The following is a 13,510-nucleotide window of genomic DNA, read 5'->3' on the forward strand; positions in this document are numbered from 1 at the left end:
TCAAGAAAATAGCATTTTTTAGTATATGAGACTCAAAAGGTTTCGTAAACTGGAAAATGTGCAGTTTTTTTTTTTTACAGTGTATGAGAATATATGTTTATGCCACACTGTGTGATTTATCTAGACGGCCTGTCACAGATTCTTTAGAACTCAGATTCATCAGGCCTGTGTTTCTCCAAAATAGTATTTTTGGTGGTCTGTATGATTTTAAAGGTATTGCCAGTTACCCATTAGGCTGGGTGACATTTATTTTAATACATCCTTGATTTAATGTCCAGCAGATGGCAGCACTACTTTTCAAATCTTCCATTAGTTCTGTTAGCACCACTGATGAAACAGACCAATGTCAATACTGACTAGGCTTAATTCTGTCATTCTAATGTCAATCATTTTAGTTCCTCATTTTGGAGAAAATGTAAATGAGGAATTCCAGGGAAGCAAATGAAAAGCTTTAGGAGTTGGATTGAACATGTCTTTATATTCTCAAATCTAATGACTAATGACCCACTACTGAAGCGAGAGGGTGAGTAATAGGAATAAATGAACAGAATAGTTAAAAAGCAAGACAGCTAGAGAGGTGTATGTGTGTGTGTGTGTTTTGCTCACTGGTTGTGAGGGAACTCAGGGCGAAGTAACAGTGTAAGATGTCCTTGTCATTTTTCTCCACTGTCAGAACCTCAGTCCACTGGGCCTGTGAAAGGGAACAAGTGACCTGTACCTGCAGAGCTGCTTCACATACTCATAAGCATACAAACAGCCTTCCTCTCTCATGCTTTTTTCCTCTTACCTGTGATAAGTTGTAACTCTTTGCAGACAGTTGTCCTACATTTCATCCTAAAATACAGATTCTTGATTTATAACATCTACCAAAGCACTGCAGGTCTCTTTCAACTCTCCAGTTCACTGGGATGCACTATCAGACAGATATATGGTCGAAAAAGAATTCTGTGACATTAAAAAAAAACATTTTACCATTGTCATATTAATATAACAAACACACATGCTCCAATAAACAGCAATCTGTCAGTAAAAATCAACAAAACCATTTAAGACGTAACCACTAAAGCACAGCAATCGATAAACGGTTAACTAACACTTGAAATACTACTCCACTGCTGATCTATGAAATTTATAATCAATATCCTACTGCTAACCGATAGTACTCTATTTCTGCAGGGAGCTTGCACACACGCACACAGACTGCAGTTGAACTGACCCACTGTTTCAACAGACGCCCTGAATGCGGTTTGTTTTGTGCATAGTGAGTGCTGGGTTATAATTTTGCTCTAAAATAGTGCAATGCCATTATGGAGAGAACTATTGGACTGCCCTAATTATGCTGCAAGAGTCAGACAGGCATTTTTTTAAAATCGATCAGGTGTATTGCAATAGCGTCACTGTCTGGTTTTAGTGCTGTGTCTCGCTAGTTTTGTCCTGACCACAGCTGATTTGCTTGAGAACCTACTGTTTAAAATCTATGGAATTAAGATTTCTCTCCTCAGGAGTTTTTAAAACTTCTATGGAACATAAGAAAAAACATTTTAAATGATAAAAAAATTTAATAAAAATATTGTCCCCGAATACACTACAATATACCAAAAAAAAAATAATAATAATAATTTTGAGAAAAAAAGTGAGTGGGGAAAAAAGGTCATGTAAAATACAAATAATTGTATTTTTTGCCAAAAAAGTGGCAATGCTTCTTTAAATTGCCCTGTACTGGCAAAAATGCTTTAAATTCAGGAAATTTAGATAAAGTCAACATAAAGCAAAAATTGGGATAATTTTTTTCTTCCCTTTTGTGACACATATAAAGTTGTTTCAAAAACATTAAGGATAAATGATGGCCACAGATAAATCATTTATATTAAAAACATATTGGCCTATATCTTGATGTGTACAGATCTTCATTTCTCTATTTTAACCTGTTTATGGATATACGCACCTGCAGGCGTTTTCTGGTTTTTCCTGAATGTGTGTTTTGACGGTATTCTTTTTCTTCTTAATCATAATAAACTGCAATATTCTATAAAAGAATTAATAAATAAAACCTTACATCCTTAACATCTTTGCTGATGAGGCAGTATATGCATAATCAAATGCAGTTACTGTTTCCCTCAAGACAAATGCACTTTTTTAGTAATTTGGAATAGCAACGAAAATTGAGCTCACTGCAGGTCATAAGCAGAAAAACAAACAAAACTATGTAATGTAATTGTTTATTCCAACATATTATAGCCCAGAATTTTTTGAATTATGCACTAGTACAAAAATACACAAACAGGATGCTAATTATATTATATCATCCCATATTTTGTCCTTATTAAAGAAAATTAAATGGGATATTCTTAGTGCAATCTTTTGTGCTCAGTCACAAACGCTTTCTGAAATGAGCTCAACAGTTGAATAAAATGCTGTACCGTTCTCCATCTGCAGGATAATCATTATTAGCAATCAAGAACGTTATATGGTTAGACATTGTAATGCACACATATACGGAAAAAAAAGCATCAAAACATTTGCCATAGTTAAAGGGATAGTTCACCCAAAAATGAAAATTCTGTCATCGTTTACTCACCCTCAAGTAGTTCCAAACCTATATGAATTTCTTTGTTCTGCTGAACACAAAGGAAGATATTTTGAAGAAAGTTTGTAACCAGGCTGTTTTGGGGCACGATTGACTTCCATAGTAGGGGAAAAAAATACTATGGAAGTCAATGGTGCCCCAGAACTGCTCTGTGTCCCACATTCTTCAGAATATCTTCCTTTGTGTTCAGCAGAACAAAGACATTCATACAGGTTTGGAACTACTTGAGGGAGAGTAAATGATGACAGAATTTTCATTTTTGGGTGAACTATCCCTTTAAGAGAAAGAACAGCTTTTTTTTTAACATAAAAATACATTAAGCATTCAGGTAAATGAATTCATGAACTCCAAAAATGGAAATATATCAGGAGTCCCGTCCACTCTTGTCACTTTCATCAGATGACGGATTCTGGTGCTGGTCAGAGTCGGAATCAAACATGGGGCTGCGCTGTAAAGGCTGTGGCAGACGGCACTGTCTGGGGGTGAAGGGAGGGGGCAGCGAGCGGGACAAATGATCCTCTACACGAGGGATTCTGGCAGGAGTCTGGACGGAAGTGCTGCGCAGGGCTGGAGCCACGGTGGCTGGACTCTGCAGCCTGCTCCCTAACACCACCTCTTTCAAGCGCTGACTCTCTCTGGTTGCTGCCTCCCAAACCACCTCCAATTCACCTTCTACCTCTCTGAGAAACACAAAGATAGAGAGAGAGAAGGGCTTGTTTTAGGCTTTCCTGATTCAAATATGAGCTCTCATATCATGACACTCTCTAAAAAGGGAGAATGCCTGTTTCACACACACAAGCATTCAGAATAAACATGAACACACAAATTTCAGTGACCTTCAGTCATTTTGTACCCTTCAGTCAGTACCGGTGGGTTCACACACCAGGCTTTTGAGGGCTCAGCTGTGCAATAATAACGGGTATTAACTGGAAATGTGCTAAGGCACAAACTTGAACAGAGCGAGAGAGAACGATAGAGATGACCGAGCGGTGGAGGGGTGTAAGCTGTTGTAATCATAGATCAATTAGCCGAACCATCTGTTGATGCACATCCTCTATTCCACATGTGCACACACACGGTTTACGGCAGCTTTCTATCTCTCTTTATATCCCACTGTGTGGAAAGTGGCGAGTCATCTCTGCAAGTGTCCTTTACACTGCAGGTTTCAGGTCTGTGATATTACAGGGATAGACCCAAAAATGAAAATACTGTCATCATTTTCTCACCCTCAAGTTGTTCCAAATCTGTATGAGTTTCTTGCTTCTGTATTTTTTCCATAGTATGGTAGTCAGTGGCTTCTGTCAACTGTTTAGTTACCAACATTCTTCAAAATATCTTCTTTTGTGCTCAGCAGAAGAAAGATAAAGGTTTGGAACAACTTGAGGGTGAGTAAATGATGGCAGTATTTTCATTTTTGGGTGAACTATCCCTTTAAGATGTGTTTTTAAGCTGCCACCTTCTTCTCTGCCTGCATCAATAAACGTCATCTCTGACAGACTCCAGCAGTGTCAAACAGACTCATCTCAAGTCAAACTCATCTCCCATGCTTCAGACACCACACACCTCAGAAACAGAACGAAACATCTAGATTTATGTGTATATATTTGATCTGAAAACTTAAAATAACTGTTTTGTTAAAATTGCAGAAATGCAATATATTTTTAATATTAATTTAAGAATGTGTTGGAAATGACACCTTTTTGGAACGTAAGCCATTGTTTCCCATGAAAAGTGTGTTTGACATTATAGCTTTATTAAATGTTTTTGTCATTTTGAAACAAAAATAATAAAAATAAATAAATAAGGATGAATAAATTAAAATGCAATAAATATTTTAACAATTTAAAAAGTTTATTTTTTTAACTTTCTATTTATTGAAGAATCACGGTTTCCAAACAAAAAAGTATTCAGCAGCACAAATGCTTTTAACATTAATAATAAGAAGAAATGTTTCTTGAGCACTAAATCAGCATGTCAGAATGACACTGAAGACTGAAGTAAAGGCTGCTTAAAAAAATCAGTTTTGTCATTACACAAATAAAATAGATTTGAAAATATATTACAATAGAAAATAGTTATACATTTTAATAATAATATTTCATAATATTACTGTAATCAAATAATTGCAACCTTGGTAAGAATAAAATACTTTATACTTCAAAATATAGTAGTGAATTCTGAATATATAAAAAGATGCTACTGTTGAGACAGAAATTATAAATAACAACAATAATAATAACAACATCTCTTTTCTCATTACTCATACTCATTACACAAAAGAACTGACAGCCTAATCAAACAGCCAATAGCTTTACTCTCACCACCGCTCAATTTCTGAACCTTCAAGCTTAAATCTGCATTTCTGAATTAAGGCCTAAATTCTGAATTCTGAACTAAAAATGTTTTTTTTTTTTTTTTTTAACCCATATGTCAGTCAACAGCTTGAGACAGCAGATTTGTCCCAATACTGAATATTATATATTATTTTGTCATTGATGTGTTGCCTGAGGCTACTCTTTTTACATCCTGACAAACAGTCAGGTAAATATGGCTATGTGCATTTTCATCTGATTTTCAGGTCTTGAATGCCTAATGAGATTCTCACCTCGGGACTCTTTTATTTCTCCTTGTAGGTGCCCTTTTCCTTTCTCCTTCCCCCTCTCTATTCATCACTTATTGTGCAGTCTCAGCAAAAGCCAAACAAGGCCTTATCTATGCACACAGATAGCCTGCCCCTGTCACCTTAGAGATTTATAACAGAGAGAGAGAAACAGAGAGAGAGAAAGAGATTGCTGTCAGTGGGTGGGTCAGCTGATCAATAGTGTCAGACAGGGGAACAGACAGTAGGACAGAGTGATGCAGAGAGGACAGACGTGAGGGACAAATAAACCCACAGTCTGACAGACATGAGGAGGAGACATGTCTGACACACTAATATCACATCTGAATGCATAAGCCCACATGGATTTAGAAGACTTTTGTGCATTTCTGTGCTAAAAATGGAGCTGAGAGAGCTGAAAGCATCATCAAAATATGTGAAGAACTTTCATATTAATGGATGCATAGATTCTGATCTGTGCATATAAATAATCTAGACAGGAATAAATGTTTGCAGAAAAACGTTTATAGCGTAATGGCTTTTTTCTGCGCTAATATCATCCTTTTAAAATACTCGAGAGATACTCAAGGCAGAGAATAATAATTATTCAAATAATGCTTCCTGCAGGCCCTTCTCTCACCATCTAATTGATTGCTAGTGTTTTCTTTCGCTCTCATTCTCATGACCCAGTTGCCAAAAGAGAGAGGGAAGAGGACCAGAGAGACGGGTGCGAGTGGGCGTGAAGGAAAGAAGTGACACGTCTGAGTGGTGAACATCAGGAGATGAAAGATGAGAGAGACCATATTGACCCAGCTGGTTTTAGCATCAAAGTCTTCTACAAGAGATTAAAAAAGAAATGAGAGAGACACACAGACAGATGGGAGAGTACTTTGTGAATGCTGCACTGAGAAGCAGTAGTAATTTGAGTAATGAGGTTGTGGTACATTCTGCTGTGTCACTGTGTGTAAAAGCCACTTCGAATGACACCATACAAGTTATCTACGTCACATCAACCAAGCTGTAATTTACTGGTGAATGGCTAATGTCAGAGTTAAGAAATCTTGACTTCATGCTTGGTTTCTTCCATTACCTAGCTGTTAAGTACCTAGGTTTGTAACCACATGATCTACTCTATGGTTGTTGAGAAAGCACAAAGTGGGAGTCCTGGCTCAGATGATACCTTAGGCGAGATGAGGCATGATCAACTAAGTTTTGTTAGTTTAGTCATTGTTTGTTTCTGTTAAACTTACTTTAGGGAACTGGGTTTAAATCATGACCTAAAAAATTAAGTTAAACAGCCAGTGATCAATAAGCATTGTTTGCTCTAGTCTACAGAGCAGTTACCCCTATCAGGCAGCATATAACACAACAATGTACAATAATAACACTGTAAAATGTCATTAATTAAAAACTTAAAAATAACGTTTTTTGGACCCACTTTCTATTCAGGAAAAGTCCGCGAACCGGGACTCGAACTCGGGACGCCCAAAGCTCAACTGTGCTATATGTTGTTGTGTGCTGCCCAGGAAGCTATTGGTGCTATGTATTTTTATCCAAAAATATTTTTTATTTGTCCAAACAAATAAATAATTGTTAGGTTACAATGCACATATTGTGTTCATGTTGTATTACAAAATACATTTGGTGTAATTGAGGTGGGTATGTGTAGGTTTAAGGGTGGGTTTATGCATAGGGGTCGACATGTAATTATTGATGTAACAACAGAAATGAATTGTAGATGCAATTACATACATGTATTTTTCAGTAAAATAAGTGCATTGTAAAAATAATTGATAGTTAAAAGACACTTTATATAAAGTAGGTCCAATTTTATGACAAGTTGCAGACTGTATGGTGGAGGGCACAGAGATATTAATTATAGTTTTATTATTGATCCTAATATTTAATCAAAAATCATTAAATCACAGCCAGAAATTAATTTGCAAGTTTCTTTGGATAAAACATCTGCATCTTAATCATCTACATTTTAATCACATCTTAAATTAATAATTATTAATATTAATATTAGTATTAATATTAAATAATACAACTGACTAATGTTTTATTAATATTTAACTATTAATGTTACATTATTAATTCCTATGTGTATCTGAAACATCTGTGACTGTATCATGGCACTGAACTCACAAGATATCTATGGATATGGAAACATTACAGCACAATTAAGAGTTAATCTATTAACATCGCATGGCCTTGCTAATGCACAATAGCAAAAGAATCAGTATAATTTGCAGTATACGCTACATTTTACAGTCTCATCTGTTCATTTAGCTTCTATACATTACAAAGTTAAATTAGGAGCAGAAATGGCCACTCAGCACCATTAATTCAATACACACACACACACACACACACACACACACAAATAAATTCGGTCTCATGAACACAGACACACGTGCACACACATACAGCAATCCTAATGTAATTCATTAGTGGTGTGTAATGGATTACAGACTTAATGAAGGATGATTCGGCCACACCACTGTAGTGGATCAACATATGGCCAACACATGCACACACGTCTATGCTCACATGAGTGAGTGTGTAAGAGAATGACAAAGACTGAATGTATGTGATAGACACGGTTAGCAATGTCATCATATTATGTAATACAGAAACAAGTATCTTCTACTCCAGGTGTGTGGATATCAAATCAATGCTTCATCCGGACATGCACTGCAGAGCAACATGCAGCACATATTGCATGATTGCAGCTCACACAGAATGGCTAGTAGGCAAATGAATGTTTTAACATGTCAAGACCCGTCTGTACCCAGAGAGACCAGAGCATCATTAAGTGTGGTAGGGTCAACGTGACAGGGTGAGATCACGAGGGCTACAGCTGGGGCCAGTTGCATAAACTTAACCACCATGTTAAGACTGTGTCTTAAGAACTAGTTTGACCAACTAGCAGTTGCCAAGGGGTAGTCAGTCATACTTTTCTAATACAAATAAGACCAGTCTTGAAGAAAACAAATTAGAGGACTAACTTTTTAAAACTAGTCTAAACAGTTTATGCAACCGGCCCCTGTGGTCTTAAATTGCATAAAAGTGTCGCATGAGTTTTTTTAACAAAGAAAGAAAAGATGTAAATACACATGAACACTAATCCCAAAAAGAGAGATCAATGTGATGCATTTGTGTATTTTCAGCTGTCAGTTCTGCTAAAATCACTTACATCCTTCTGACCTACAAAATACAAAAACCTTTTCAGACCCCTTCATTTTTAAAACACTAACATGAAAAGAGAGATAAACACACAAACATGTCTCCTTTATACTCTGTAAGGTAAATACGCCTCTATGCTTTTCTAGATTCGTACGCATTTTCCCTCTTTCAATCGATGCCACATAACTGATAAAACCACAAAACTGTAATTCATCAAACTATCCTTTTCTGCAAAAAAGGTTTGCACAGTACTAGAATGACAGGCCATTTTGCAGGCAGTAATTTGTAAATCTGACATTTTTCCATTGTTCCTCAGGCAGCCTTGTCAGTCGACTCAACAGAGTGATCCAAAACACAGCCATGTTCACCTCAAGCTGAGCACTTTAGTCATGAGAGAGTCTATCCCCTACACTTAACAGCACCAAAAAAAGAAAAAAAAAAGAGAAACGTTTTTATGTAGAAAACCAGACAGGAGAAGGTTTAATGGTGGGAGAAGACAGAACATTAAAATGAGGATGTTTTAGAATTGACAGAGGCCTCTCTTTGGTTCACCTCTGACCTTCTGCAACACACAGCTGTCACTCAACACTGCTGGGATGAGGAGCAATCAATTACAATAAATGACACTGCTGACACATCACGTGCCCATAATAATACAAGCGAGAAGGCCATATAATTTGACAAGGCACGCATGTGTAATTTAGATATGTCCATTAATCTTTCCTTTCTTTTCTCTTTTCATTCTCTCTCTCACCCTTCTGTTCTCACTCTCACAGCCAGGTGACATTTCAGTATATAACCAAGCTTTTTATCTCTCTTTCTCACACATATATCTCAAAGCACACACACTAATCTCTATATGATTGGAAGCTAATGTTTCAGCGGCCTGCAGAAGCAATATGAGCAGCAAAGATTAGCCAGATTAGATCTCTCCGGATCCACATGTAGCTTGACTGAGGGCCACCTTTGGCCCACACTTTAAACTTTTGCTCTCACACAGCACTGCAAACCACCCCACAGTTTGAGTGAAATCCTCAAGAAGAAAAAAAAAAAAAACTAAATTCTGTCATTGTTTATTGTCAGTCCAAACCTCTGTGGCTTTCTTTCTTCTGCCCAACATAAAAGATGATATTTTTCAAAATGTCTTACGAAAACAGTTTAAGTCTTCAAATTTAAAAGGTTTAGGGTCAATAAGATTTAGTTTGAAAAAAAAAAAAAAAAAAAATTATATATATATATATATATATATATATATATATATATATATATATATATATATATATATATATATATATATATATATATATATATATATATATATATATTCTGATTCAGCAAGAATACCTTAAATTGATCAAAGGTGACAGTAAAACTGATATTTCCAAAATTATATATTTATGTTACAATTTTTATTCTTAATAAATGCTGTTTGTTTACTTTTTATATTCATCAAAGAATCCTAAAAAAATAATTATGTTTTCCATAAAAATATTAAGCAGCATAACTGTTTTCAAAATTAATAATAATAATAAATGTTTCTTAAGCTGCAAATCAGCATATTAAAATGATTTCTTAAGGATCAAGTGACACTGAAGACTGGAGTAATGGCTGCTGAAAATTTAGTCAGTTTGCCATCACAGGAATGAAAAACCTTTTAAAATATATATTTAGAAATTTTTTTTTTGTAGTAATATTTTACAATATTCTGTTTTTATTGTGTTTTTCATCAATGAATACAGCCGTGGGGAGCGTAATTAAAAAAAAAAAAAAAAAAAAACTTTACCGATCTCAATCACTTGAAATGTTGTTTATATTCTTCTGTTTTGTTTTGTTTGTTTGTTTTTTACCCATTTTAATAGGCACTGAGGAAACGCATGAACATGGCATATAAATCTTTTAATAAATCTACCAATTATTTACAAACTGTTTGTATTGAAAAGGGCCCAGGTGAGTAAGTGTTTATGAATCATTCACAAATGAAGGAAAAACCCACATAAAATAAGAGAATAATTACAGTTAAATTACTGTTCATTACACCTTTGAACATCACAGTGTTAAAAAAAATGCATTCATTCAACACACAGGGTTACAAACAAACACAGAACTAGACCAGAAAGCATTTCACCACGAACTCTCATACACACACTCATGTGAAGACAGAGGAAAACAGAGAAACAGTGAGTAACAGCAGCATCACGAGCTGCAGTGATGGCCATACTCCATAAACAAGATCATTTGGTGAATCACCATGGGTTTTTCAGTCAAATAATGCCACATCTCTTCCTGAACAATAGCCCCTCCAGTCATTGAGTTTGGCGTCAAAATGAAATGTCAAAAACATTCATAAAAAAAAAACAAGTGGTTGAAGCAGATGGTTGAACAGCTGCATAGTAAGAGAATGCATAGTGAATATCAACAAAGTCATTGTCATTTCCTTTCATATTCTTCACAAGTAATCTCAAACACACACACACCACGTAAAAACAAACTCTTCTGAAGGAGAAGCATTTTACTGACGTATCAAAGCTGACATTTAAAAAACCTCACTTACACTCAAGCTTGTGTAGGGAACTGACTTCAAAATGAGCTTTGATGTAGTGTTGAGAGAGTGAGCTAGAGAGAGAGAGACTGTAAGCGTTTACTGGGTGAGTGAGTATACTGCAAGAAGTGGAGCTGAGTTGAGTTGGACATGACTTAAATTCTGAACAAGAATAGTGAGTGTCATAGTTTGTGAGGATGAAGTGAGCAGTCCAGACAGCAGAGCAGATCTGAGTCTATCAGAGTGTGTCTGTTCTTAGCTGGAAAGTGGACACGCTATCCTGCCTTGACTGTCTGATTTGTCTCTCTTCTGTCTAGTACTGACTATTGATATGTTAGTGCTGTATGCAGTTACGTGTTGCACAATACAGTATTAACATACAATACATTCTTTGTTATTAGTATTTTACACACACACACACACACACACACACACACACACACACACACACACACGTGTGCACAACTTGTGTGACATATGACTTATAACACAATAATAAACACAACAGCTCTACTCTGCCATACACATTGCCATAACAACCTTGAAAAGGATATTGGCTCTCGTCAGCCTTGAGGAAGTGGTTATAATTTTAAGAAGTGGAAAGGACGTTTTTCAAGACTGAGTAAGGAAATGTAAAACCCATCTTTCCTTTTAACTAGTTTTTCCTCTTCTGCTCCAAGGCTGCCCGTGGCATCTGCACTCAAATACAGAAACACTTTTGTGCTATTTAGAAAGCAAAAGAAAAGGCTCTATATATTCATAAACCCCAATAAAAACATTTGAGAAACATGATTTGATAAAAAGTAATGAATAATAAATATAGGATAATGTATGTTTGTGCATAATACATTAAAGGGATAGTTCACTCAAAAATGAAAATTCTGTCATTAATTACTCACCCTCATGTCATTCCAAACCTGTAAGTCCTTTGTCCATCTTCGGTACATAAAATAAGATATTTTTAATGAAATCCAAGAGCTTTCTGACCCTCCATTGACAGCAAGGGTCCTACTACGTTCAAGGTCCAGTAACGTACCAAGAACATCTCCAAAATGGCGCGAGGGTGACGCAGAGAAGAAGAAAGGTTGGATATTGTTATTTTAGTTCTTTTGCAAAAAATTACGGTTGAACCACTGATGAAACATGGACTATTTTGTCGATGTTCTGGGTAGGTTTCTGGACCGTGAACATGGTATTAGCCTTGCTGTCCATCAAGGGTCAGAAAGCTCTCAGATTTCTTCAAAAATATCTTAATTTGTGTTCCGAAGATGAACAAAGGAACAACATGAAGGTGAATAATTAAAGACAGAATTTTCACTTTTGAGTGAACTATCCCTTTAAGAACATTGTTAAAATAGTCCAAGTGACATCAGTGGTTCAGCCGTAATTTTATGAAGCTACGAGAATACTTTTGTGCGCAAAGAAAACAAAAATAATGACTTTATTCAACAAGTTCACATGAGTAACACGACGCGTGTGTGTGGTGCTGCTGATGCAGGAGCCAGCATTCTGACGTAGAACCCGGATGCGCTGCGACTCGTTTACAAGCAGAGGAACGCTCATTCAAGAGTAATGCTAGTCTTGTGAATGGCAGCAGAGACTGACTGGAAGTTACTAGTCTCTATTTTTTTGTTTTCTTTGTGCACAAAAAAGTATTCCCGTAGCTTCATAAAATTACAATTGATCCACTGATGTCACATGGACTATTTTAACGATGTCCTTACTACCTTTCTGGGCCTTGAACATGATAGTTGTAATGCTGTCTATGGAGGATCAGAAAGCTCTCGGATTTCATCAAAAATATCTTAACTTTTGTTCCGAAGATGAACGAAGGTCTTATGGGTTTGGAAAGACATGAGGGTGAGCAATTAATGACAGACTTTTCATTTTTGGGTGAACTATACCTTTAACTATGTTAAATTACTCATTTATTTAAAAATATATAAATATGTAATGTGAAAGTATAGTTCAAATTTAACCTTACTGTAAAATGTTACCAATAATATTGTTAAAATATCAAAAACTTTTAGGCATGAGAGAGTACAGCAAAATTTATAATTTTTTTAGGATTTCAGCCAGAAACGGATTAATTGTCTTATTCAGAAACCCCAAACTAAAAGTAAGCTGCAAGAATGAACAGGTACACAGGGCCATAAGACAAAGTAGCAAATGAAAGAAAACTGAATGTAATTATGAGAGCTCACAATTATGAGAGTACATGGAAGATTTAGACAGATGAGTCTGCAGCTGTGCCAGCTTGTCTAGAGCCCCTCCTCTCTCTCTCCACTGTCTGTTATTGGTCTGTGCCTCTGTGACAGCTGCTCCACTACTGCTCTCACCTCTTCTGCTGCATCCCTCGATTCACACAAAGCAAGAGGGGGAGAGAGAGTGCGTGTGTGTGCATGTGTGAGAGGGAGAGGATCACCTCTTCTGCTGCAGAGCTCCGTGCAGTTGTTCCTGTCTGTCTCTGAGTTGGCTCTGCAGGTGCCGGATCTCTCGATGATAATTCGCCGCTTTCCCCGCAAAGTCCTCCTCCTGCTCGCGCAGACGCCGACCCAGAGTGCATACACTCGCTGACGCCTGCTGCTTGTACACC

The 13,510-nt window shown here is 36.4% G+C and overlaps 1 protein-coding gene across 3 annotated transcripts in view; it reads right to left on the reverse strand.

Annotated features, from left to right (window-relative positions):
• Positions 1–2,845: 2,845 nt before the first annotated feature.
• cep89 (centrosomal protein 89) overlaps positions 2,846–13,510 on the reverse strand; it is a 73,548-nt gene continuing 62,883 nt past the window's right edge. For 2 of the 3 annotated variants that reach the window (XM_058783352.1, XM_058783351.1), the window contains exons 19-20: positions 13,340–13,509; positions 2,846–3,267 (exon numbers count right to left, since the gene is read on the reverse strand). In XM_058783352.1, coding sequence (XP_058639335.1) covers positions 2,952–3,267; positions 13,340–13,509 — 486 coding nt within the window. In that variant the 3' untranslated portion in view covers positions 2,846–2,951. Of the gene's footprint in view, positions 3,268–5,192; positions 5,330–13,339; position 13,510 lie in introns of all 3 variants that reach the window. The other variant, XR_009272263.1, reaches the window with a different exon arrangement.

This window comes from Onychostoma macrolepis, chromosome 07, assembly GCF_012432095.1.
Source record: "Onychostoma macrolepis isolate SWU-2019 chromosome 07, ASM1243209v1, whole genome shotgun sequence".
Classification (NCBI taxonomy): Eukaryota; Metazoa; Chordata; class Actinopteri; order Cypriniformes; family Cyprinidae; genus Onychostoma; species Onychostoma macrolepis.